Source organism: Sus scrofa, chromosome 8 (genome assembly GCF_054392235.1).
Source record: "Sus scrofa isolate SSC_HxYL_T2T_F1_AM1 chromosome 8, Sscrofa_HxYL_maternal_Yorkshire_Landrace_v2.0, whole genome shotgun sequence".
NCBI classification, from domain to species: Eukaryota; Metazoa; Chordata; class Mammalia; order Artiodactyla; family Suidae; genus Sus; species Sus scrofa.
Window position 1 is genome coordinate 18,492,443 of NC_139390.1, and position 26,297 is coordinate 18,518,739.

A 26,297-nucleotide genomic window follows, 5' to 3' on the forward strand; every position below is an offset into this window, starting at 1 on the left:
GGAAACCACCTCCTCAGGGAAACTATATTGGGTTCTCAACCCGCTGAGCCACAATGGCAACTCCCAGCATAAATTCATTTGGGGGATTCTGGCTAAATGGACTGACTATAGGGCATATATTTTAACCTGTCCTATGCCCCCAAGTTGTGTTCATTTCCTCAGACTTCAAATAAATACCCAACTTTGTTCTACACATCACTCTATAAACTTAATAGTCTAACTATAGATTTTAAAAAACACAAGATTAAACAACACATACACTACAATGAAACTTATTTAAAACTGGATAGTCAGATTATAAAGATATGCAACTGATTTACCAAGTATATACTGTGGTGTAATTTTAACAATGTATTACTTTGGCAAGAGCTACCTTTTTAGTTAAAAGTATGACCAGTGCCTAGACTTTCTTAACATAATCTAAAGAACTGCGAGCATACAATTTTGAAATAGTTAATGTAGGATAAATTTTTAACCAATTTAAACAAAACCTAAAACATTATTTGGGCATGTAAATTACTCAATGGAAACAAAATTAGGCACTTACTAGAAACATTAGTAACTCTGTCAAACCACTAGGCATCATTTTAATAAGAGCTACCACACTGAAAAGTATCTCAGTAGCCTGAGGAACTCTTAACTTGCCCATTAACTCCCTTATATCACATGTACGACCTCAAAGTATATTTAAATTCCAACTATATATACCTATAAATTTACTTTATCATTTAAATATTTTTAAAGGGGGGGAGGTGTAGAAGAGAGGAGTCCAGACTCTTCAAGTGAAAGGAACTGATTTATGAAAGACCCTTTGATGGATTCCACCAAATAAATACATTTGTAATTAGGAAAGGGTTTTTAACTTATTTATAGCATGTCACAGGAAATGGAAAGTCAAATTCACACTTGAACACACTATTCTAATTACTTTGTATACTGTATAAAACGCCTAATACTGTGAATTCAGTGAAATTGACCAAAGTCTACAATATAGTATCAAACATTTATTTCAATGGCTAAAGTGCTTCGAAGAGCTAAATAAAGCAAAAAGATCTGCTAAAATGGTTAACAAAATGATAATCAGTCTTAGGAAATGAACTTTAAGATGAAGAGAAAATGATCCTTTCATTATACTGTCTTTGGGGATCCTATTCTGAGTAAAAACTTTATCCCATTAGATCACATCCTGACTAACTGAACAAAGTGCTAAGCTATTTTCTTGAAAACACGGTGGCGGGGGGGGGGGGGAAGAGGTCCCATACTTGGGAAGAGAAGAAGCAATGCTTAAAGAGACTAGAACAAAAATATCAAAGTGCTGGGGCCAAAATTAGTATAAATAGACTTTATTGAAGTCAGTGCCTCTGTACTGAGACAGAAGATTGTGTCTACATAAGCACAAGTTGTAACATTTCACAACTTCTAAAAGGAATGTCAACAATTACAACGATCATGCATACCATGGTCGATAATCACATTTTAGAAGCATTTTCAACCATTTCTAAAGAAATGCTTATAACATTGTTATATATAGAACTACTTTCAATAAACTGCAAAAACATTGATCGACTTTTCCAGTATGAGCTACAGTGTCAACACAAAAGGGAGGCATAAATGTTTAATTTATGAAATCAGAATGGAATATTTACTGTAAAGAAAAATTAAAAAGCTTTCAAATAAAGGCCATTATTGAACCAACGTGAAGAGCACAACTTGAACTTTTGAGTTCATTCATCTTTTAAAGCTGTCCTCTGAATAACTTCAGTTCTAAGCATTGAATTCAGTACTGTGAATATTCCTTGGATTGCAGTTTGGCAATGATGCGGTCCAACTGTCTCTTTGCTTCACACTGTGGGAAATTGCTCATGTCATAATATTGAGGGGCAATTTTCACCAACCTGTCCAGAAGGGGGGAAAATTACCAAATTAACAATAAAGTACTCAAGTTGCTAATAAGATAGGCATTACTTATTAATATACTGATAAACAAAGGCAAGTCTGTAAATCCAAATCAATGTTAAAATTACAAATGCACAATCCCAACAAATGCCACTTTTTAGAAAACTGTGTGCTTCTGTAAATTTTCTGATGGTGGACTTCCCATAGACTTAAACAAAAACAACTCAAGGTAAATTTCTAAAACAAATCCTTTCTTTATATTAATTCAAAGATATTAACATATGGTTATTACTTTCTTCACTCCACAATACTGTTTTGACCAACCTAAGGTTACAGTACTACTGGTTCTATACAAGAAACATCCTGGTATTCAAATGATTGGATCTCCTCATTTTCAAAGTTTTAATAACCATAAACATAACTCTGTACCACAAAAAACACACGATTCTTTTTTTAAACATTTAGCCACAAAAATTTTTTTAACAAAGCATTCAAGATAAAATGGTAATGCTCCACACAATTAGTCTCAAAAGTCATAAATCAGTTAAGGAAAGAAGCCTCAAAATAATACAGCAAGAGACATCAACTAAAATAAGTATTTTCAGTCCCACCATTCTTAGCTGACATTTCCTATCTTAAAGAATAGATTCTGGGAGTTCCCATCGTGGCGCAGTGGTTAACGAATCCGACTAGGAACCATGAGGTTGCGGGTTCGGTCCCTGCCCTTGCTCAGTGGGTTCACGATCCGGTGTTGCCGTGAGCTGTGGTGAAGGTTGCAGACGCGGCTCGGATCCCATGTTGCTGTGGCTCTGGTGTAGGCCGGTGGCTACAGCTCCGATTCAACCCCTAGCCTGGGAACCTCCATATGCCGCGGGAGCGGCCCAAGAAATAGCAACAACAACAACAACAACAAAAGACAAAAAAAAAAAAAAAAAAAGAATAGATTCTGGCAAAAAAAAAAAAAAGTGAAGGGGGGAATGGGGGTGGTAATTTTGCTTAAACTAACAGTTCTTTCTTTTTTTTTTTTTTTTTTTGTCTTTTTGCTATTTCTTTGGGCCGCTCCTGCAGCATATGGAGGTTCCCAGGCTAGGGGTCGAGTCAGAGCTGTAGCCACTGGTCTACGCCAGAGCCACAGCAACACGGGATCCGAGCCGCGTCTGCAACCTACACCACAGCTCACGGCAACACCGGATCCTTAACCCACTGAGCAAGGGCAGGGACCGAACCCGCAACCTCATGGTTCCTAGTCGGATTCGTTAACCACTGCGCCACGATGGGAACTCCTAAACCAATAGTTCTGATTACATTTGGTGAATTAAATATGCTACAATGCAAAGAGGTATAGTTTTTAATGTTTTCGTAGCTCCTAAAGCACCAAAATATAACTAATGGTTGAGAGCTTAATGGGACAAACGGAATATAAAGACTGCCTGATGTCTGGAACCAGGAGACTTCAGCTGATCACAACACCAAGAGAATGGCTCCAAATCCTGTCCATTCCTCTACCAACAATCCCACCGTCCTCTTAGTAAAGACTGTAAGAGATAATCGCAACAGCAAGTCAAAGCCCCGTGTCTATACAATGGAGTATATACTCCAGCTGAGGAGAACACCAAGTTCCCCTGAGTGAAAGGAAGAATAAGACTCTACTCTGACCAAAATGCTAATGAAAACTTTCAGAATGAAAGGCATTAAGCTTACCATTCAGGCTTGATATCTGTACATGTCCGGATGTAATTCTTCGTTGTGAGAACAAACTCGTTATAAAGCACCCATTCAGGCTTGTGGTCAAGAACAGTAGAGGGATGCAACTGAACCACCTGGTTATCTTTCACAGTTAAGTAATGCCCTGTTCGTTCTAAATGTGCCACCTGAAACCAAAACCCAGTAAATCAATACAATGCTTCTGATGTGCTAGTTATAAAACAGAAGAAATGTCAAGATACCTATATAATTAGGAACAAGCAAGTCACATTTTTTGCTTTTTATTTGATGGCTGTATTTATCATTGCCTGATAAACGCAGGAATGAGCCCACTACAGTAGGCCAAATCAAACACACTGCCTACCTTTCTAAGGCTTGTCAGTCAAGAATAGTTTAGATCTCTTTAAATGACTGGGGTTTGGGGGGGGGGGAGGAAATCCAAAGAAAAACATTTGGTGAACTGGAGGGAAATCACATGAAATTCTAGTTTCAGTGTTGATAAGTAAAGCTTGTATTGGGACATAGGCATGCTTTTACACTACAGCAGAGTCGAACAGTTTCAAAAGGGACCTAATAGGCCCACAAAGCCTAATACATGCTATTTGGTCCTTTCTGCCCTGGACCATCTGGAGTAAGTTCTTTAATGCCAGATGACAACTATGTAATAGATGAACTACCTAAAAGATGAAAAGATTCATGTTTAAGACAGAAAAAAAAGAGAGCAAAAAGTAACCTACAAAGAAAAGATCTTTAGTAAGAAAAAGAATGGGGGGTAGGGGGATATGTTTCTTGCCTGTTTTTCTCCTATTTGCATTCAAACACATCAACAAGTGGCGCTCATCTAATATTTAATTAACAAATAGCAAAGCAGATGGCAATAGGCCCTTTGTAATTCTAGAACTCTAGTAACAAAGAATGTGTATAAATAATAGAAACGAGTAACTAATAATTATTAACACATAATGGAAAATAAACTCAATTTCATTCAATGTGAATTTACTAAGCACCTACTAGGTGCTAGGTACTATACTGCATATCCTATTTCTAATAAATTTTAACCTTAAGGAAGAATTAGAAATCCATAATGCTTAAATATGGCTTTGTCAATCTTTTTTGAATTATTAAAAGCAAATGCAAGAATACGTCCAAACAGGGCTAGTATTCATTGGTACTTATTAAATAAATATTAAGAACATAGTTAAGCATCTAGAGAAAGGTGGATAACAGAATAAGGTATGAAAATCCCAACTCTAATAAGCATTAAGATCTTATAATAAGATGCCACAATAAACATTTTGACCATTATTTGGATTTAAAATACAGACAATGCACCATTCTACTTATTGAGCTCATTTGGCTTAAGGCAGGCCACATCTTGTTCAACAGATGTAGTCAAAGGAGAAAATGAAAAAGAACAAATGGGAGATATAAAAGATAATTAAAATCAATCCCATCCCAAGTAATGGACTGATTTGTTTTCATTTATTACCAGAAAAATTTGGCATTTGAAAAAACATAATTGGTTTAAAATCCCTTAAAATAGTCACTAGATTTATCTAACATGTTTTATTTACTTCAGCCTCTAATAAAACCCTTAAAACTAAAGGAAATGTTTTAAATTATTTTTCACCTTTATTACTTAACTCAAAAGACATATTTAGTTTTCCCAACACTCAAGTTTTATCTCAGTTGTAAACTCCAATGATCGCTCTATAGGACTGTACATAAAATATAGTCGCCTGTTAGAATTTTGGGGTGATTAGTTTCTACAGAGAGGGAAAGTGAACTGTACTTCTGGATGCACCCAAACAACTGCTTCCTTTCAGTACTCTTATGATTATATATGCCTCCAAGTAAGATCTAGATTCAAAGAAAAATTTCAATACATTCACCAAAAATCATTGAACAAACAGCTGGTAAAACCCACCTGGACAATACATACACTTAGCATAAATTAATCCTATATACCTGGGTCAGTAACTATGCCATTTAATTAATTTAGACACATAAAAATTCTTAGTATATTAGTTCATTTAAGAATCTGGACATAAAACTTAAGATCAATATTTATAGGCATTACTTAACTGAATTTGGTTTAAGTGGACTCCAAGGGCTGCTACAGAAACCAACTATTATGTAAACATTCAATTATGCATTCCCGTATCAACATACCTGCATAAAATACCCAGTAACCAAAGCTTTTCTTATATTAATATAATAGTCCCTGCTTGTGAAATCAGTACTTCGACGAGGCAAATTAAATCTGTCCATAATTCTCGATAGCTGCTGGCGTACATTGTCTGCTGACATCAGGGACCTGTAGTTAATGAAGTTGTCATAACACCACTGAACTGATTCATGATCTACAAAGTTGGGGAGGAGAAAAAAAGGGGGGACATGAATCATCCAAATAGGTATATTACCTAATTAAAAAAAGAAAAACTAGTATAGAGTAAATAAGCTAAATAATCCAAAAGAGGGGTGTTAAGTCATATCATTTTTATAAATTAATCATAATATTATCAAATTTCCCCCAAATCTGTGAAATTCAGAATTAGAAATAGCACTAAGGTTTTTAGCTACTGAAGGACAAAACCATGATTTTGGATAAACTATTTTTAATTGTACTGAGTTATTTTACCCATGAACATCCAGCTGGTTGTTTTCAATAGATGGTCTAACAGACAGGGGTAGGTTGAGAGAGTTTGGTAAAATGCCCTATCTTTCTCATTTTCAAAGAAAAAACAGGCTGAGGTTACAATTATCAAATACAGTTTAAAGGTTATAAAAATGAATTTCAAATGACTATTGTGCACTTCAATTATTGCTGAGCCAGGGCACCCCAAACCCAGTGTATACACAAGTTTTTTATTGTGACACATAGGCCTTTTAGTGGTTTAAAATACAAATGACACAGTTTGCAAGGATGCATGGAACACCCACTCGTATGTTTAATAAACAAGGCTTATCCTGAAGTACTTCAAGAAATTTCACATGTATTTTATTATCAAAGGTATTTTTCCATTTAAGAATCCTTGACATGCTTCCGACTAACCTAGAGATGTTCATCTAAGAGCTCAAACTGCAGCATCACGTAAAATACTTTACAGTGCCGTCTTTATGTCCCAAAGACAGCCACAATAGAAAACTGCGTTTACTTCAGAGGCCCTTTGATAAATAAATCTAAGAGGGTTAATGTAAAATTAGGACGGAGAGGGGAATCTTAAAATCTTAAAAATTAAAGCAATGTGGATCCTCTTCCAGCTACTGTGGTATACATTAATCTTTGGCTTATTCCTTTCTCCTCGGTTCTAGGATTGTATCAATTATAAGACAAAATTCTCTTAATAGCTTTTCAGAGGAACAACAGATAAATTAGTAAATGCTAATCCATTTCAAAATGCAGCCACGTTTCAAAAACAGTATGGGTGGGTAGGTGTAGCAAATGATCTTTAAATTGAAGAATTAACATGTTAAAATGCCCATTAATTAACCCATATTAGAATGAGAAATACTCTGTATAGCACAGGGAACTCTATCTAGTCACTTGTGATAGAACATGATAGAGGATAATGTGAAAGAAAGAATATACACATATGTATGACTGTCACTTTACTGTACAGGACACTGTATATCAACTATAATGGAAAAATAAAAATCTTAATTAAAAAAAGAGAATGAGACAGAGTTCCCATCATGACTCAGGGGGAATGAATCTGACTAGTGTCCATGAGGATGCAAGTTCAGCCTAGCCTCACTCAGTGGTTAAGGGCTCAGTGGGTTAAGGATCCGGAGTTGCAGTGAGCTGTGGTGTAGTGAGTCTCAGACATGGCTCAGATCTGGCATTGCCGTGGCTGTGGCGTAGGCCAGGGGCTACAGCTCCAGATTCGACCCCTAGCCTGGGAACCTCCATATGCCAAGAGGCCTAAAAAGAGTGAGGCCCTGAAAAGACCCCCTCCCCCCAAAAGAATGAGAAATAAAACATATCCATCTGAACATACTGACACTTAAAGTATAGACTATCTTCAGAGATAAAAGAGCAACAAAGTATGCTTAAAATCTTTCTGCTTATGCTAATGTTCTATAAGAAGCTAAAGGTTAATGCTGAAACAGAGACAATAAAAAAGACTTCTGAAAAGGGTGGTTCACTTGCAGACTTGAGGGTAGTTTTTCTGATATTCTAAATTTCTCATAGAATTCATACACTAAAGAGTAACAAACAGAACAGAAAATTTAAGTTGTCAAGATAAATAATATCTGATGGTTTTACTATGTTTCTAAATTTTTGAGAAATAAGAAACAGGAGGGATAAAATCTAAAAATGAAACATTTTGTTAAAATAATTCCAACCATATATTTCCCACAAATATAGTAAAACTACTCTTAAGATTTAAAACCAAATCACTAGAGTGAAATCACACACACACACACACACACACAGAAATTATAGCACTGTAAAGTAACTTAAATCTAGTTGTTTTAAAAGTGTTAAATATTATTAAGATGAATTTTAGCTTACTATGTAATCAATCATTGTCTCTAAGGAAACAGTCCTCTTGACTAATATCTAAAATATTTGCTAGTTTTCAAATATACTTAACGTTTCAAACATAACAGCAACACTTAAAAAAATCATTATTTGGAATTCCCTGGTGGCTTAGACTAGGTTAAAGATTTGGCAATGCCACCGCTGTGGTATGGGTTCGATCCCTGGTCTGAGAACTTCCACAAGCTAGGGCTGCAGCCAAAAAGATAAATAAATACATGAAAACCATTACTCAATAAGCAAATTAAAAAAAATCATTAATTAAAAACATTCCTAGCTCAATAAATAGATATGAAATGCCCAAATATTATGTAAAGATCTGAAGGTTTTATTATTTTTAATATGGCTCTTATTTGAAAACGGGGGCAGTGATTAAAAGCTAAATGTCCAGTCATTCTGTTTTGTTTGAGCTGATTAAGACAAATATATAGAGAAAAAGGTCTAAAACTAACCAATAGCTTACCAATCCTATGGCAACGAGAAGCATTTGGAAAAAGATCTACTGAGTAGATGCTCCCATTTATAATTCATAACACTCCCTCTGCTTAAAAGGGATAGTATGTAGCTCTTATAGGTACCTACTGTTCAAACACTCCCAACTACAAAATATGTACATAAAAAATTATTTAGTAATCATATTTAAATCTTAAATTCCTCTAGTATTTCATTTATGTTTAAAATCAAAATATACAGTTCTAAATCTACCTTAAATTTCATTTTCAAAGCAAACTATGAAATCCAGATAGATTGCTGTGCTAGTTATCAAAAGCTCAAATGATAAAATCTCCTAATTTTGAAAGAAACAAAGTGTCCTGTGAGAGAAACAGGATTAAAACACCATGCTGCTCCTACAGAAATCTTTAACTTCCACTTAAAACAGTACCTTATTAGCATCAAAGGATCCCAAGAACCAAGAGGGATGTGAACCTGCTCCTTCTCAAGGCAGCTACCACTATCTTTAATTGGTTATATGTGCCTTGTGGTCACAGTTATCAGTTAGTATGTGATACAGTTTGCAACACAACAGGAATATTTCTCAAACCGACCTATCCCATCAGAAATAAAGTCTTTACCATTAGGCACTACCAATACTTCAAACACAAGAAGGATAAAATAAATATTCTGAAGTAAACTATGTGCCGCGGACCTTCCTCTCTTAGTTTCTCAGTCACTTTCCATTTACCTCCCTGTCTGCGCCCAACTTGTTAGACCCAGGAAGAGAATTCCACCTTTTCTTTATCTGATATTCATCAACTCATACAAGGGTTCATGAGTAAGACACAGATGTGCAGTTTGGCTGCTAAGGTCTTTGTTCCTCATATTGGCCCTCTAGAATTGAGATGAATCAATTCACCCCTAATCCCACAGAGATGTGCCAAAGTCAACAGACTCTTTCAAGAATATAAATATGAGATAATATCCTATGAGATACAAATAAAACAAGGAGTTCAAAATCTGAATGTCAAAATTACAAATTAGAAAATTAAATTCTCATTAGCAAAAACCAAAACCTTATAGAGTGATTGAGAACACAGTACTAGAAAAAAAGCAATGTAGGGCTATCAGTCTTTGATTACATATTACCCAATGGGTTAACCTGATAGGTAGAAACCAAATATTTTCAGAATCTATTGTGATTATTTCCACCATTTTCCTCCTTTACATTTCATCTCAATTTTTATAAATGATGAATTCTAACAAAAGGATCCAGCAATGACCTGATTATTACTATATTTCCTTGTTATTTTATTATTTCCTTGTCACTAAATAGTCCCTGAAAACATGATTTAAAGCTAGAATAATTAATACTTCATTTTGTAGCTCTTGCATTAATCACTGAACCATCTTTCTATTGGTGGGCATTTAGTTTCCTTTTTCTTTCTTTTTCGTTCTTTCAGGCCCCACTTGTGGCATATGCAGGTTCCCAGGCTAGGGGCTGATTGGGAACTATAGCTGCCGGCCTACACCACAGCCACATCAGATCTGAGCCCGTGTCTGAAACCTACACCACAGCTCACGCCGATGCCAGATCCTTAACCCTCTGAGCGAGGCCAGGGATCGAACCCGTAACCTCATGGTTACTAGTTGAATTCATTTCTGCTGTGCCACAACAGGAACTCTGAGTTTCCTTTTTTTTTTACACTATCATAACTGTGGGATAAAAACCTTGAATCATTTAAAAGAAAATTTCAAAAATTATCTCTGGGTCAAAGGGTATGAATTTGTTAAGGTTCCTGTTAAGACAGAATCTACTGTGTTTCATAAAGGTAGCAAATTTCTGTTTCCATCTCTGGTATATGATTGTTCCACTAAACCTACTCTTATATAGCTAGACTATTTTTGTTTAACCTCTGCCAATTTTATAGGTGAGAAAATGGTACTTCTCAAATAACACATTTCTTAAACTACAAGGAGAGGTGAATACCCTCCCTCATGTTTATGGACCACTTACAGCCTGAGAATGGTGATTCACATGGGTAGTCTATTTCTCTATTTTGTTAGTTTACTTTTATGTAGGAGCTATTTATTATTAAAAATATTAGTAATAATTCTATGAGGGATATAAAACTACTCACACAAAATACAAAATGTTTAAAAAAATAGTAAAAAAAAAAAAAGTATACCAAAGTCTGTATGCTCATGGTAAATTTTATACAAGTATTTCATTTTTATCACTCTACATATTTTCTAGCTTTCCATCGCTTTACCCCTGATTATAAAAAATGTAAACAACTCTGGAAAAAGATGGGCAATTTCTATTTTAAATGCTAGTCAGTTTTTTCTGAAGTACCTCTGGGTTTCTAATGTAAAGTTGTCACGGATAATAAATGAAAGTGAGGTGAAGAAACATCTTATATGCTGCAAGTGACATTTAGACAAAAGAGTGCCTTCAATCTAATTTGCACTTACTTTGTTTAAAAGCATGGTAGACATTCAGCAGTGTCAGATGATCTCCATCTATGTGGGCAAATCTCATCTTGGCCTCATCTGCGGCTTTCTTGGCCTCCGTGGGGCGAACAAAACACTGTGGGACTAAACAAGGTTGGTATGGGCCCAACACAAACGCCCATATCGATGAGTCACGCATTCACAGATAGAGGAACAAGGCCTAGCTAGGTCAGTTCACAGAGCATAGGGCAGGGCAGGATGGCCTCCAACTGCATCTTGGACTGTTTACTACCTTGATTTGGTACATCAACACCTAACCACATCTGTAAGACAAGAGGGTTTCAAAGCTACAGAGTACCTGATTATTTTAACTAGATCTATAAGTAGGCATCAAAACAGCTATTCTGAAGGCCATCAAGATACTAGAAAGCTCAACTTATTTCAAAAAACCAGTGCCAATAGCTCTACCAATAATCAGAATTATGGTCTCAAGAGCCTTTTAGCTAAATATAATTTTTCAAAGGGCCATCCATTGAATCTGCTCAATGGATATGGAAGTTACAAAGCTATACTTGCCCATTACAGGCTAAAAACAGCTTTCCAACCAATCTATTGCCACATTTCTATTTTAATTTTTTCCCTAGTGCTGTGGCTATTATCAACTGGTGGGTATCGCTATTAGCACTGGTGAGCAGAAGCGTATGTAAACATAAAAAATATTATGAAATCTTGGGTTTTGATGATAGCAGTAGTGGTGGAAGGTTAAACCGCCTTTGAATTAAGACAATTCAAAAAGGCTGGGAATAATTAGCCTAGTTTTCCAGCATTTTAAGAATAAGATTAGCAAATAAAGTCCCAAGTTTTTTTCTAAAAAGCGAAAAAAAAAAAAAAAAAAAAAAAACAACCAAAAAAACTATTACTTGAATCAATATAAAAGCAGAATCCAGTATTTTAAAAGTTGACAATTAGTCTGAAACAGTCAATATTTCAATGGTCATCAAAATATATAACTACAGTTATTTGTTTAGAGCCTTGATATTAATTCACACAAAACTTTTACGTTGTTACAGAGCGTGCACTTCATGTTTTTGAAATACAACTTTCCTTAATTCACTCAAGCAATTCCATAGTCATAAAAACAGTATGAAAATAAAAATAACAGACTTGGGACTTTGTCAATACATTTTTAAAGCTCTTAAAACCTTGTCAATAAAAAAAATTATAAATTATCAGTTCAGATAGAAGATAATGGGAATAATCGACAAATTTACAGTATCAAATTACTCTTTGCCATACAGTTTCCCCTTTAAAATGATTCCAAAGAAGCCAAATAGAAACAATGACACATGATCACAGTAAATATTAAGTCTTGCTTAATGTAACTGAAGCAAGGTAATTTTTAAAAGTACAGAAACCTCTCACAGCCATGGAAGTTTATGTGAACTAGCTATCGGAGTTAAATACTGGGTTTAAGCAGCACTCCATAAGGTCCCTGATTTGTACTATTTATATCAGGACCTGAAAACTTCAGAAACTCTTTCAATGGAAAACAAAGCATTATAAGCTCAGCAAACTTTTTTAGTTCCCTGACTTCTTCCTCACCCTCGAACATGCCTCCTACCAATGTTATTCTTAATAACTGCTGCACCTAATGTTCAATTTTTTGTGTGCTAATAAAGAAGACGACCAGCAAACCCTGTTTTGCAGAACTATGACAAAAGATGTAGTTGAAAGATCTCAACTGCATCATAATGACCAATTTTTTAAGTGACTAATTTTCTAAACTTGAACAATGGTAATCATATAGAATAACTAATAAGAGTACCTGGAAAAATTAAAACTGGGCAGATAACAAACATACAATCTGTTAACTCCTGCCCCACACTTTCTCTAAAAACTAAAATGTTGGGTTAACTACAACTGGGAGAATCTAAAAAAACATGTAAGAAAAGGCAGACAACAACCTACCACCACCTCCGCAAGAGACTACAATTTCATTAAAATGATTCGATACTGCCCTGCCCATCTGCTCTGAGTCTGATCAATCATAACTCTGCAAAAAACATTTTAGCTAGTTCTTAAATTAAAAATTCACACCATTAAAATATACACACATCTAAACTAATCCAAAATCTTTATACTTAGAAATTTTAAAAATGTCTTCCTTTAATTCCATGTAAGATTTTGAATTATTTGAGGCAGTTAATTATAAATAAGACCAATAAACCACTCTACAACTGGAAGTCCATTCTCCCCAGTACCAAAACTAGTATTATAGAGTACTTTCATGGTCAGTAAAAACTCAATATGCCTTCTATTTTTAGCTCTAAGAATCAGTGTACATTTTTATGTTAACAGTATTTCCCTTTTTTGGAAAATCTTATTTCCAAGTTACTATTCATTTGTGAATTAAGTTTTACTGCTACTAAAACCAGTACTATTTATTCAGCTTAATGTTCCAATTTTCAAAATAAGCTATTTTATCTATTAGGCCTAATTCTCCTATCAAGTATTTTCCTGCCATTTTAAAAGAATTACCATCAGATTAGATTTAAAACTAAAATTGTACATTCTATGTCTATTTATTTGATACTAAGTTTGAAATTCATGTTTGATTGCCACTGGGGTACATATATACATGTAGATAAATCTCACTCTTTGATGATAGGCTGATTTATCTCGGGCTCACTTAATAGTGCCAGGGCAGGTACTAGAACAAAGTTCTTCTTGTACTTTAGCCAATAAACTACAAAACTGAGAGACCTACCAAAGAACTTGGTTATACTGTCTTCAGACTTACTCTTTTCTTAGTGAAATTTTTATTTGCACTCAAGAGAGCCAATGTTTTTATACTATCTTGTGCACAATGACTTACTTTACTTCTGTAAATACTATGTCATTATGAAGCTACTTTACAAGTTATCTTTGGGAAACAAAATGAGTCCCTTAAAACCATCTATAAATCCACTATCATACTAAATATTAAAAAACAAAACCAAAAGCGAAGTCCACCCAAACTTTGAAGAGCTGGGGTTTTTTTAGTTCTTTTCCCTCTATTACCTGACAACATAGCAGTAATAGATAGGACCTCATTAGAACAGTTGTAGTCACAACTTGCAATAACCATTTTAGCGAGCTGTGGATCTAGAGGAAACTCAGCCATCATGGATCCCAATTCAGTCAGATCTCCATCATCATTTAAAGCAGCCAGATAATTCAAGAGTTCTAGGGCTCTCATCAGAGTTTCAGGAGCTAAGGGGAAAAGGCAATCCATTAGACAAGCTGCCTTAATATGCAAAAATGTGACAAACCATTATAAGCAATCTCATTTTTCATTCTACGGTGGACCAAACTTGAAAACTCAAACTGTCACCAAATGCAATTACAGAGATCTAGCAAACTATGAATCATAGAAAACTGCTACTTTTCTAAGTTAAAATTGTCGTTTTCCTAAGTACATTAAAATCACTGTTAACAAAGTGTTTATCAAGCTGTTTCTCCTTAAAAAAATTTAATGTTAACACACAAAATTCATCTTGCTTCACTTTCACAAAAAGGTAAAATATATTTAATATATGTACTGAACAGGATACAAAGAAAAAGTGTCAATTTTCGTTAAAAGGTTTGATAAATTATGTTTTGAGAATTCATACCTGGTGGGTCCATAAAATCAAAATGTACCAAATCATCAATACCAAGTTTCTTCAACTGTAGCACAACTGATCCTAAATTAGAACGCAAAATCTCAGGATAGGTATTATCCTAGAAAAATACAAAAACCATTTGTTCTGTTAAACATTCCTTAATCTTCTTGAGCCAGAAAACAATACGTATCTGTTCTCTGCCCCCTTAACTATTTGGCATTTCTTCTAAACCACTGACTCAAAGAGGAGAAACATACTTGTGGACTAAAAGGGAATCACTTTCTGTGAACTATCTTTAGAGAAGCTCCAAGTGTTACTGCTGCTCCCACCTTCACCAAGTACTGCAACAAAGAGTTGTGCATTGGTAGACTGCAACATCAATCTCAGGAAAAAACTAAAGAGCTGGAGTTCCTGTTGTGGCTCAGTGGTTAACAAATCCAACTAGTATCAAGGAGGATGTGGGTTCGATCCCTGGCCTCGCTCAGTGAGTCAAAGATCCAGCATTGCTGTGGACTGTGGTATTGGCTGCAGACACAGCTCAGATCCTATGCTACTGTGGCTGTGGTGCAGGCCAGCAGCTACAGCGACAATTTGACCCCTAGCCTGGGAACCTCCATATGCTACAGGTGTGACCCTAAAAAACAAAAAACAAAACAAAACAAAAAAAAACACCACAAAAAACAAAACATACCTCCCTCCAAATAAAGGGCTTATATTGCCGGAAGACATATAACTTAACTTCTAAACACTCGGGAAGGGAGTTCCCATCGTGGCTCAGTGGTTAACGAATCCGACTGAAAACCATGAGGCTGCAGGTTCAATCCCTGGCCTTGCTCAGTAGGTTAAGGATCCAGTGTTGCCGTGAGCTGTGGTGTAGGCTGGCGGCTGCAGCTCTGATTAGACCCCTAGCCTGGGAATCTCCATATGCCGTGGGAGCGGCCCTAGAAAAGGCAAAAAGACAAAAAATAAACACACGGGAAGGATACAGTAAAACCCATACCTGCATTTCTGTTTTGTAAGCTTTCTCCGTATAGAGTCTGAAGCATTTCCCAGGTCTGGTACGTCCAGCTCGACCAGCCCTTTGTTGAGCTGAAGCTTTACTAATGGCTGTCACTAAAAGGGACTCGACTCTGATTCGAGGATTGTACACCTATTAAAATGGAAGTAACATTAAGAACGAGATTCTCCAATTAAACACAAAACTGTGATCTAAAAGAAGTACTCAAAGCCAAAGGCTAATTAAATAAATAAAGTAGTACTGATGACCACCATAAATCACGTTAGGACAGAAACAGAGAATTCATCACCCTTATTCTTTAACTTTCTTTCAGGTATTCTGACTCCAGCATTCTGAGAGATTCAAGCTAACATGAAAAGTCATCTAACACAGAGAGCTTACATCATCCTTACTCTTTCTTAATTAAAACAGCTTCAGTTTTACCTCACTTTTACATAGTGGACAGGGCTAAAGGCCTTTGCCTGAAAAGAACCTGTCAATTTGAAGACCTAATGTTTAGTGTGAAGATCAATCATTATTTTCAAGTACTGTGCCTGGCACATAATAGAAACTTTAATTCAGCTGGGTGAAGTGACTGATCTGCAGGGATGATAATCCTATACTTATTACTATCATCACACTCCTTAAATGCACACACAAACCAAAACACTCACCATCACTACACAGAAACAAAGAAACCAATGCAATCTTAAAAGAAAATAAGCCTAGAATTAAACATTAAAAACGGGCTCATTAGTGAGAGCTAGCTAGAACACAAAGGGCTCATGTCACAGAAGTCTGAAAATGAGGCACAAACTGGGAAATAATTCTAAAAAGTAAATTTTAGCCATTAAATGAGTAAGCAAAAATTATTATTAAGCTAATACTGATTTATAAAGTACTAAAATATGTACCTTTTGTTTTGCAAATCCAGGATCAATCACAAATACCACACCATCTATTGTCAAAGATGTCTCTGCAATGTTAGTTGACACAACTACCTGTTAAGAAATAAACAGTATTTAACTTATACTACAAGCCAAGTACAATGCAAATGATAATAAGATTAGCTAGGAACTTTCACTAAACAATCAACTGCAATGCAGTAAATAAACCAGAAATAAGATTTGACCTTTCATGACCAATGCTACATAAAGATAAATACTTAAGAATTCAAAATTTCATTTAGTCATCATTGTACCTTCCTTTTTTGACAATAAAAATCTTCATGTTATTACCCAATCACATTATGTTTTGATTTTTCAAATAAAACAGAATCAAAAGAAAAACATCGATAAAGGTGATATAACCTTACCTCACAGAAGGTCTCCTTGAGAGAACACCCAACCTCACACAGCACATTACATCTTTCATTTACAAACCTTTTTTTTAATCACCAAAACTCAGTATTGCAAACAAAATGGCACACAGGGATGAAAATCTCAAGTTAGATTCCAAGAACTGGCAGATCATCAGAATTCAAAATATTTGTTTTAGAAAGTATGTCACTGCCTACAGACATTGTTAGGAATCATCTTAATAAATTTTATTGACAGGGAATAATGTTTAAAGCCATGATAGCTTTTTTATGTAGGTCTCTTACTGCATTTTAAATATGTTGTAGGAAATTAGGGGCTTGAGAACATGTTATGTAACTCTTCTTTTTAAACAACAGAAAAATAGGATCCTCATTACATTTTCCCCAGAACATCTGATTTTTGGAACAGATTACTGCCATTAAGTAGTAGATGCCTGCATATGTAAGCAGCTGACAGAGAAGATGAATCAGACTCTGTGTTTAGGGCTTTTACAGTTTGTAAATAAACATCAGAGGTGGTATGAAGTGTAATGACAACAAAATACACTGTTAAGACTTTAAAGGGGTTTATTTTCCAAAGCAAAGACAAGGAAAGCTTACTGAGAAAATGTCATTTACAAGAGTTGTTGAATGTAAGGTGGGATCTACCCATAAGAGAGAATGCAAGAGCATTAGCAATAGAAGGTTCAGCTTAAAACAAGAGCATGAGAACAAGAATGCCCATAGGCATGTGTAAGAAAAGACTCACACCGACAGGAAATCTTGGAGGTTTAGAAGATTACTAAGAGCTTCATTAACAGGATAATATTTTAGAATCATTTACATGTCTAAGACCAAAAATCCTTCCTTTTTGCACTGATCAACTGAAAAGACTACTAAACTAGCCAATGGCCAATAAACTGCAAATGGTTTGATGTTACTGAAATATATTTTCCAGAACATTTAGATGGCACATGCATTCAAATAATTAGATACAAAGTAAGCACAAACAGTGTATACTAGGTTAATAGGTGAACCTGAATAAATATAACCTGAGTTTAATATTCTTCTAGAATAAAGTCAATGAGTTGCAGAAGGAACAATGAACGTAGGGGTAGATGGCAAAGCTAGGAATCAAACCTATGTAGCTAAGAGTGGAGAGGTTTTAATACCTCTGAACTTCAGTTTCCTTTCATAACTCTTGCATATTGCTAGTCTTGCTGAGTTTTAAGAAATAAAATTAGATAATGAATGTGGAAAGCCCTTATAAACTATACAGAATCACAAACTACATGCTTGTGATTATATAAAAGGTCCTGAGGCTTTCTGATAGTCTAGTGTGAAAAGCGTAGTTCTGGATAGATGTTTAAAATATCTTTTTTTGGGAAAAAATATATTTCACATATTTCTTCTAGAACAGAATAGTCAATGTCATAAAACTGTACTGATGTGATCAACTCTTCATAGAGTTATTTAAGAACAATTTTTGTCCATAAAATTAATTTCACTTGGTGTGCACATGTTTTCTTTGGGTGTGTGTGTGAAAAACTCTGCAATGCCTATAAGGAGGTGTTGATTACACAGGTGTTTAAGAATCAGGTGATTACACGAACCTGGTAAGCCCCCTTCACTACTGATGATAGAGTCTAGTGCCATCCTAAAGTTAAACTCTAAAATGTGTAAAAAAGACCTACAGAAGCATGGTTTTTAGACTTTTCCCAAAGACTAAAAGTAAACTGGCTAAAAAGCTCTAAGGCAATAACCACTAACTAAGGCTAAATAAAACATTCACACATACATAACACAAAAGAAGAGACAAATAAATAGATGATAAAAGTTAAATCTAGCTCCCTTGGAACCTTAGCAGGCGGGTGAGGCAAGCCCAAAGTATGCTCTAATGGAACTGGTCACAACACAAAGTGATCCTGAATTGGTCAAGGGACTCACATACTACCAACAGGAACACATATGTTACAAGCGTTCTAGACTGTAGCTTGGCAATGTGTTCAAAGAGCCTTAAAAAGTGTTCAAATCTCACTGACCAAATAATTATTTCAGGTAAAGAATAACCCTATAGAATAAACCCCATGATAAGAAGTTTTACACTGCCAGTTCTAATCCTTTTATGTTAAATGGGTTAAGAATAAACTCTCATCTAGATTTATCCCCTTCCCTTCTCAATAATCTGTCTTCTAATGGAATCCACATTGATTTATTTCAATAATTCCATTTCAAAGTACTTGAGTTGCTCTACTTGAATTCTATTTGGACACAATAACACACTTAGGTTAAATAAGTTTGGGTTTTTAGTCCCTAGGGAACTCTGTGGGGTCTCCAATTCAGTGAGGACATTAGCTTGTTTGTTTGAAAATGTCCCAGCAGTACACCACACCAAGTTATCTTCAGATAGTGGATCATTAAGCCTCTCTTTAAAACTACAGAACCATCTCCACAAGAGCCATTTCTCTTTTTTATTGAGCAATGTATGCTCTGAGCCATGTTAATTAGTAAACTCTAAGATAAGCAACAGAAAATCAGCTATTTATATGGGCAAAATTAATGAAAACTAAATAAATACAATAGCTGCTAGATTTTAATAACCCCCAATCTATAAAACAGCAACTATAAGTCTTAGTCAAAAAAAAAAAAAAATGCATACAAGTGATTTACTGATGAATAAACTTAAAGGCATGTACAAAACTACTGCGGCTTTAAAGTTAAATATTTGAACAAAAGTCAAGCATGACCAAAACAGGTCAAAGTGTCCACCCTCACATAAATTTATGTATTGCATTCTCAACCTTTCTTGAACATTAGTAGCTTGAAAGTTTACTATTAGTGCTATGTTAGAAATCCATATAAAAAGAACTCAGTAATTATTTGTAAAAGGAATATGAGTTAAGTCCCCAATGCCCATAAGTTTACTTTAAAGTGGCCTACACTTTAAAACTTCAATACAAAAAAGCTGCTTTGTTAGTTTTACCAATTGTATTATGAATTCTATTATTTTTGCATAAATTAATACAATGCATAATATGGTACTACCTTATAAAAGATGCCCAAGTATAAAGTAATACAGAATTACAATTTATTTTGGTGTAATTTTTAAGTGTATTACTCTCTTTGTTCCAAAACTTTTAATCCTTATTACATTCCACTCTGCTAGCTATTATGTCTCTATTAGAACAAAGCAATTTAACAAAAAAAAAAAAAGAATCAAATGGTATTTTGTTTTACACAATTGGAAGCAGACCGTAAATCACTAAATATTCCTATGTAATTTTAAATTAATTGTGAGTATCAATCAGTGACAGCACTCTTCAACGAAGGTCCCATTCTAGTAACTAGCACAATAATGTTTAATTAATGAACTCATATGACAGAAGAATCAAGCCTTGGCCTCTAGTCCTTTATTTCATAATAAAAACAGGATATTATCAAAGTTGTAGTATTTTTAAAAAAGAGAGTAAGAAAATGGTAACTTAACACCAGGTCTCCCTGTTCTAGTATACATTCCCTCATAACAACCTGTGTGCATCTTAATTCCTACCCTTCCCTACAACCCCACCATCCTTTCTCCTACTTTATCTAACTGGACCTGTCAGGCCTTGGGTCTTGCTGCCACCGGCTCACCTTGCCTGTCAGTCAGTGCTTAGCCAGAGTGCACTTCAGCAATCTCAGGTTTTCAGCTGGCACTCCTACCTTTCTTGCCCAGCTTCAAAATATATGACTGGATACGTGAATCCTCCTCTGTAAACTAGCCTTCTATAATAATCGTTCATTTTCCCTTAGGCATGCTAGGCTTCAAAGTGTTTTTTTCTCATAAAGAAGGATGCACCAAATGTCAAGGAAGTCCCCCCTCCCCCAGGATCACTCAGGAAGGCCATGACAGTGCTCTTCTCAAGCTTGAAGATGAAGCTGACTCCTACCAGGAGATTAACGCGACTTCCCACCAAGAGCGCCTAGAGCTTTGCTTGAAAGAAACATCTTGGTGGATGATGAAGTAGCACTGTGGCCCTTCATTCTGATTCTGAATTAAAAATCTGAGAGAGGATCCCAAGGTGAGCCCAAGCCACAGGATCTCTAATGGACCTCCCTTTAACATCTGTGGCCATCACACATACATTCAACTACTGCTGAATCGCACTGCAGAAAGAAAAAATTCCCAACATCCTTAAGATTTACAAGAACTTTTAAGCACTAATTAAAAAAACTAATTCTATTCCATGGACTTACACCATAGAGTCCACAAAATGTACCATGTACTGCACCAGACAGAACCTACATTTCCAATACACTAGCATTAACAGAGCAAAGAAGAGCTCAGATATGAAATAAGTTTTAGTAAGTATGGGCCCTGTAATTCTCAAAGGAACTCAGAATGAAGAGAACTACACGAAAACATGGTAAATATTCCTATGTGACAATTTTACTCAATGATAAATAAAAACATCATTTAAAATTAAAAGAAATGCAGATCTACAAAATGTTCATGATTGCAAGAAAAATGAGTACTTTTTAGTCAACAAATCAATTTCAAAATTATATACTGAAAGTTATCACTTAAAACTTCAGGTTTTCCCCAAGGTTCTGAATGTATGTAAAGTAACAAAATATTTTAACATGTTCTAGAGACAGCATTACAAAAATAATTGCCAAGTTCAACATAATGAAGCTATGACCAGACATTTAAAAAGTCATGTTTACTACTCTTACTGATCTATGAAAAACTCAAAACCTGATTTTTTTCCTATCAATCTCTTGTTAATTTATATTCCACTAGGCTTGTACTGCTTATCTTTTCAGTAAGTTCTTTCAATTTGAAAAATGTATCTGGTTCATTTAACTTTTTACACAGTCATTTAAAGAGGTAATTAGCCATGATATATTTAAATATCTTTATAATTTGTAATTTTCCAATAATCAAAAATACGAGGAAAAAAAGATTTAACGAATACAACCAAAAAAGCTGTGAATCTGTTAGGCCCCGAATACAGAAAAAAGAAAGCACTGAACTCCAAATGTAACTGACCAGTAAACCCTAAGGGAGTACTATTTCCTAAGGCTTTTACACTGGCTACCGTGAGGGACTTTGAGTCTGTTCTGGATATGTTAGTACCCTACATACACCAAGCCTGATCCTTGACAATCCTCTCCCAAGGTGATGAGGGTAATAAGTTTTACCCACTTTAAAACTTGCAAACTTTAAAACTAGATTAAGAATCTTACCAAAATTGACATGTGGCTATTATTTACTCTAATAAACAGCCGGGCTTTTGGGAAGCCAAGTTGACTCTACTGTTCTAGTGGCTTTTGATCTTCTTTCAAAGAAATTTATCAGAATCCCCATCTCTTAAAAGGTAAAAGCATAGCTGCCTATACTGAACTAGAACTCAGATTTCCTTCTTACCCTCCCTCCCAACAAAGCACCCAGAAAGAAGGGTGGAACACTGTTGCTCCCTTTCTGTGCCAGGCAGATATCCAAACCAAAAGGATGTTTCACAGTCCCTGGCCCTCAAGAAATCCACATATTTATACAGTGTGATTAGTGCTGCTGTTATTAGAGATCCAGGTTGTCAACACTTCATACCTACAGACATGACACTGGGTTAGATCTTGACAAAGAAATTCTAGGCAGAAGCCAAGGCACTGGAAAAAAAAGTGCTTTAGTCTTTGCCAAGTGATTTAATGGGGAAAAAGACATTTGGCCATCTTCCTCACACTAAACAACCTTCCATTTGCTAAGGGGAACTTACTATGGGGAAGGGAAGCTGCACTTACTCTAAGATCAAAAGAAACGCCACACTCTACCTAAATTTGTTTCTTCCTATTTACTTTGGAAATGGAGGTAACTCTATAGCATACAACTCAGATCACAATCACCCATAACTTATTCCTTTATAATTCAATATAGTGATACTTCAGAGACAAATCTTTTAGTGTTAATACAATGTATACAGAGAATATTTCAATGCTATCTACCTTTCTTCCAATTGCTCCGTTCTGTTTTTTTGGAGGTGGAGGCTCAAAAATGCGTTGCTGCTGCTGAGGTGGGAGTGTAGAGTACAATGGAATGATTTTAATGTCGCCAACTTCAGGACCTAAGTCATCAACCTCACGCTTTATTCTCTTACAGGCTTCATCAATTTCCTACAAAATAAAAGTTTAAGTCTGAAAATGAACTCACTGAAACATTTTAAGTATTTATCATCTTAGTTCTATGCATCTTATTTTCATTTTAGAAATCAAAATCAACTTAGCAAATTTCAGTGGGATTTCCAAAATAATCCAAGAAACTTTGATTTCCAGAGTCAAATAAATATACAATTGCCTTATTTCCATTCCATACCCGTTTTCTTAAGAGTTGGATGTTCTGGAGTTCCCGTCGTGACTCAGTGGTTAACGAATCTGACTAGGAACCATGAGGTTGTGGGTTCGGTTCCTGCCCTTGCTCAGTGGGTTAAGGATCCGGCGTTGCCATGAGCTGTGGTGTTGGCTGCAGACATGGCTCGGATCCCGCGTTGCTGTGGCTCTGGCGTAGGCCAGTGGCTACAGCTCCCATTCGACCCCTAGCCTGGGAACCTCCATGTGCCGCGGGAGGGGCCCAAGAAATAGCAAAAAGACCAAAAAAAAAAAAAAAAAAAAAAAAAAGAGTTGGATGTTCTAATTAATCTTCAACAAACTATTAGAATTGAAATTTCTCACCCAGGAATATTTAACTGAATGCATAACCTTCTCAGTTTTCACAATCTAAAAGAAATTGATGTGCAAGATATTTCAAATAAGACAATTAGCTTTTAACGTCACATATTATATGAAAATTTGCTTCATTGTGCCTAATAAAAACACACACCTCTACAGTATCAACATAGATATTTAAGAACTAGGTTAACCAACTATCTTAGAGCGTCTTCAAAAATTTCCCTACTACAAAAAACCATTCCAATGGATTTGCATTCAAATCCAGGTTTAAGAGAGGAAACAGAAGACAGGGAAGTAAGTAGAAGCTCCATGGAGTGGCAAAGGGACTTAGAAATTGAAAGAGAGCGTCTTTTAAATTTTACAGAGGTTTTAATTCAGTTAAATTCAGTTTATGACTTGGCAGTTTGTCCAATGAATAACCAATCAAAAGTTACCCTTACCAACGAACTACCTTTTATTCAAAAGACAGACTGATTAAGTGTCTTGTTTATTTTATCAAGCTAGAGTAATTTCCTTTGAAATGATTTTAAATCAATGTGCAACTGTTTCCACGTTAAAGAAAACAAAAATTTCGTATACTTAAGAAAAAAATTTTTTTCCATCTATTTCAAATGTGTTGTTTTTCCTGAGTAACAGATAAGGTCTTGAAAACTGATATGAAAAATTACTACTTAGGATTCGATATAATAGTTTCCACTGAGATCTAATGTTTCCAAAAGAAAATGCAAGTTCTGCTATTCACTGAAAAATACATAATAAATGCAACAAATATTTTTTTAACAAAAAAATCGCCTTCAAATGCTGTATCTAGATTAGAATGCCCCCTGCTGGTATACAAATACAAAATTAGATCTCTTCCAAATTAAAAAAAAAAAAAAAAAAAAAATTGAATATATATCCAAAACCAGATTTCTTTTTATACATGGACTTCCCCTATTTCTCATACCATAACTACACTGTGTTGTGTACGTGTGTACACACACACAGGAAAATTGACACCAATATTCAGAATATTTTCAGAGTTCCTGTCATAGTGCAGTGGAAACGAATCTGATTAGGAATCATGAGGTTGCGGGTTCGATCCCTGGCCTTCCTCAGTGGGTTAAGGATCTGGCGTTGCCACGAGCTGTAGTATAGGTTGCAGACGTGGTTCAGATCTGGCACTGCTGTGGCGTAGGCCAGTGGCTACAGCTCCAGATTCAACCCCTGGCCTGGGACCCTCCACATGCCATGGGTACAGCCCTAAAAAGAAAAAAAAAAAAGAAAAAAAAAAAGGAAAAAAAAAGAACAGATAAAAAATTCAGAGTATTTTCAATTTTGTTAATTCAATCTGGAAAATAAATGATCAGAAGTCACTGAATTCCAAATTTTATATATTGGAAAATTAAATGCCCCAAATCATTAATGTGCAGATTCCAGAATTTTAAGATGTTAATTCCAACTATACTTGGAATTAACTATCCACTCTGCTAAGCATGGATGGAGCTAAAACAACATCATTACTGCATGGGATATAAAAGCAACTAAAAAGGGGAGGAAAAAAACCTCACATACCACTTATGGTTTTATACAAAGTTCTAAACACTAAGTTTCGAACCTGTGCAACAAAATCTTCCCTAAATTTAACCATACTTCCAGAGTCAACACTGCAAGTCAGAAGACCACAAAGCTCACTGACATTCACAGCACAATGCAACCTTCTGAGAATTGAAACAAAAAAGTCTGTGAATTGAGGAAAGACTTTCAGCACCAAAAGCATCAATATTTAAGTTAGTAAAATTAATTCAGACCCTACCAACTTAAAGAGTCTAAACCTACATGTGGAAAGGACTCAGTGAAATTAAAGAATGTACCACTTGCAGTTCCCATTGTGGCTCAGTGCATTAAGAATCTAACTAGTATCCATGAGGATGTGGGTTCGATCCCTGGCCTCGCTGTGAAGTGTGGTGTTGGTTGAGACATGGCTCGGATCTGGTTTTGCTATGGCTGTGGTGTGGGCCAGCAGCTGCAGCTCAGCTTCCACCTGTAGAACCTGGGAACTTCCATATGCCTCGGGTACAGCCATTAAAAAAAAAGAAAAAAGAAAAAAAAGGAAAAAAGGAAAAAAGAAAAAGAAATGTACTACTTAAAGAATGAAAAGTACCAACATCTTCAAGTACCAGCTTGCAAACAACTGATATTTCAATTATAGTCATTCTTAGCTAACTCAGTAGCCTAGCTCCTCTAAGGAGCTCTACTAAGCAGCACTTAATTTTAATTACAGACCCAGATTTTATGGATTAACAAAACATAAAAAACACTCTAGAATTCAAATCTTTCCCAACCTTTAACCAATTAAAACCAGTCTCTCCCTTCCCTAATTAACCCAGGAGACTATAGAAGCACTACTGTTTAAGTGGTCAAAATGGTAACATGATCTTCATCATCATTCTAAAATTTCAAGCTTATGCCGCAAGTGCGGCCCTAAAAAGCAAAAAAAAAAAAGGGGGGGGGGATTGTTCCCATCACGGCTCAGTGAGTGGTTAATGAATCTGACTAGGAATCATGAGACTGCGGGTTCGATCCCTGGCCTTATTCAGTGGGCTGAGGATCTGGAGTTGCTGTGAGCTGTGGTGTAGGTCA

The 26,297-nt window shown here is 35.5% G+C and overlaps 1 protein-coding gene across 3 annotated transcripts in view; it reads right to left on the reverse strand.

Annotated features, from left to right (window-relative positions):
• Window positions 1-1,327: 1,327 nt before the first annotated feature.
• The window catches only part of DHX15 (DEAH-box helicase 15), a 56,776-nt gene continuing 31,806 nt past the window's right edge, over window positions 1,328-26,297 (reverse strand). The window contains exons 6-14 of one of the 3 annotated variants that reach the window (XR_014811889.1): window positions 22,956-23,123; window positions 16,591-16,677; window positions 15,680-15,829; window positions 14,689-14,797; window positions 14,096-14,287; window positions 11,057-11,171; window positions 5,773-5,963; window positions 3,598-3,767; window positions 1,328-1,895 (exon numbers count right to left, since the gene is read on the reverse strand). Coding sequence is in view for 1 of the 3 variants with exons in the window: in NM_001252212.1 (NP_001239141.1) it covers window positions 1,778-1,895; window positions 3,598-3,767; window positions 5,773-5,963; window positions 11,057-11,179; window positions 14,096-14,287; window positions 14,689-14,797; window positions 15,680-15,829; window positions 16,591-16,677; window positions 22,956-23,123 (1,308 nt within the window). In the remaining 2 variants the exon portion in view is untranslated. 3 annotated transcript variants of the gene reach the window in all.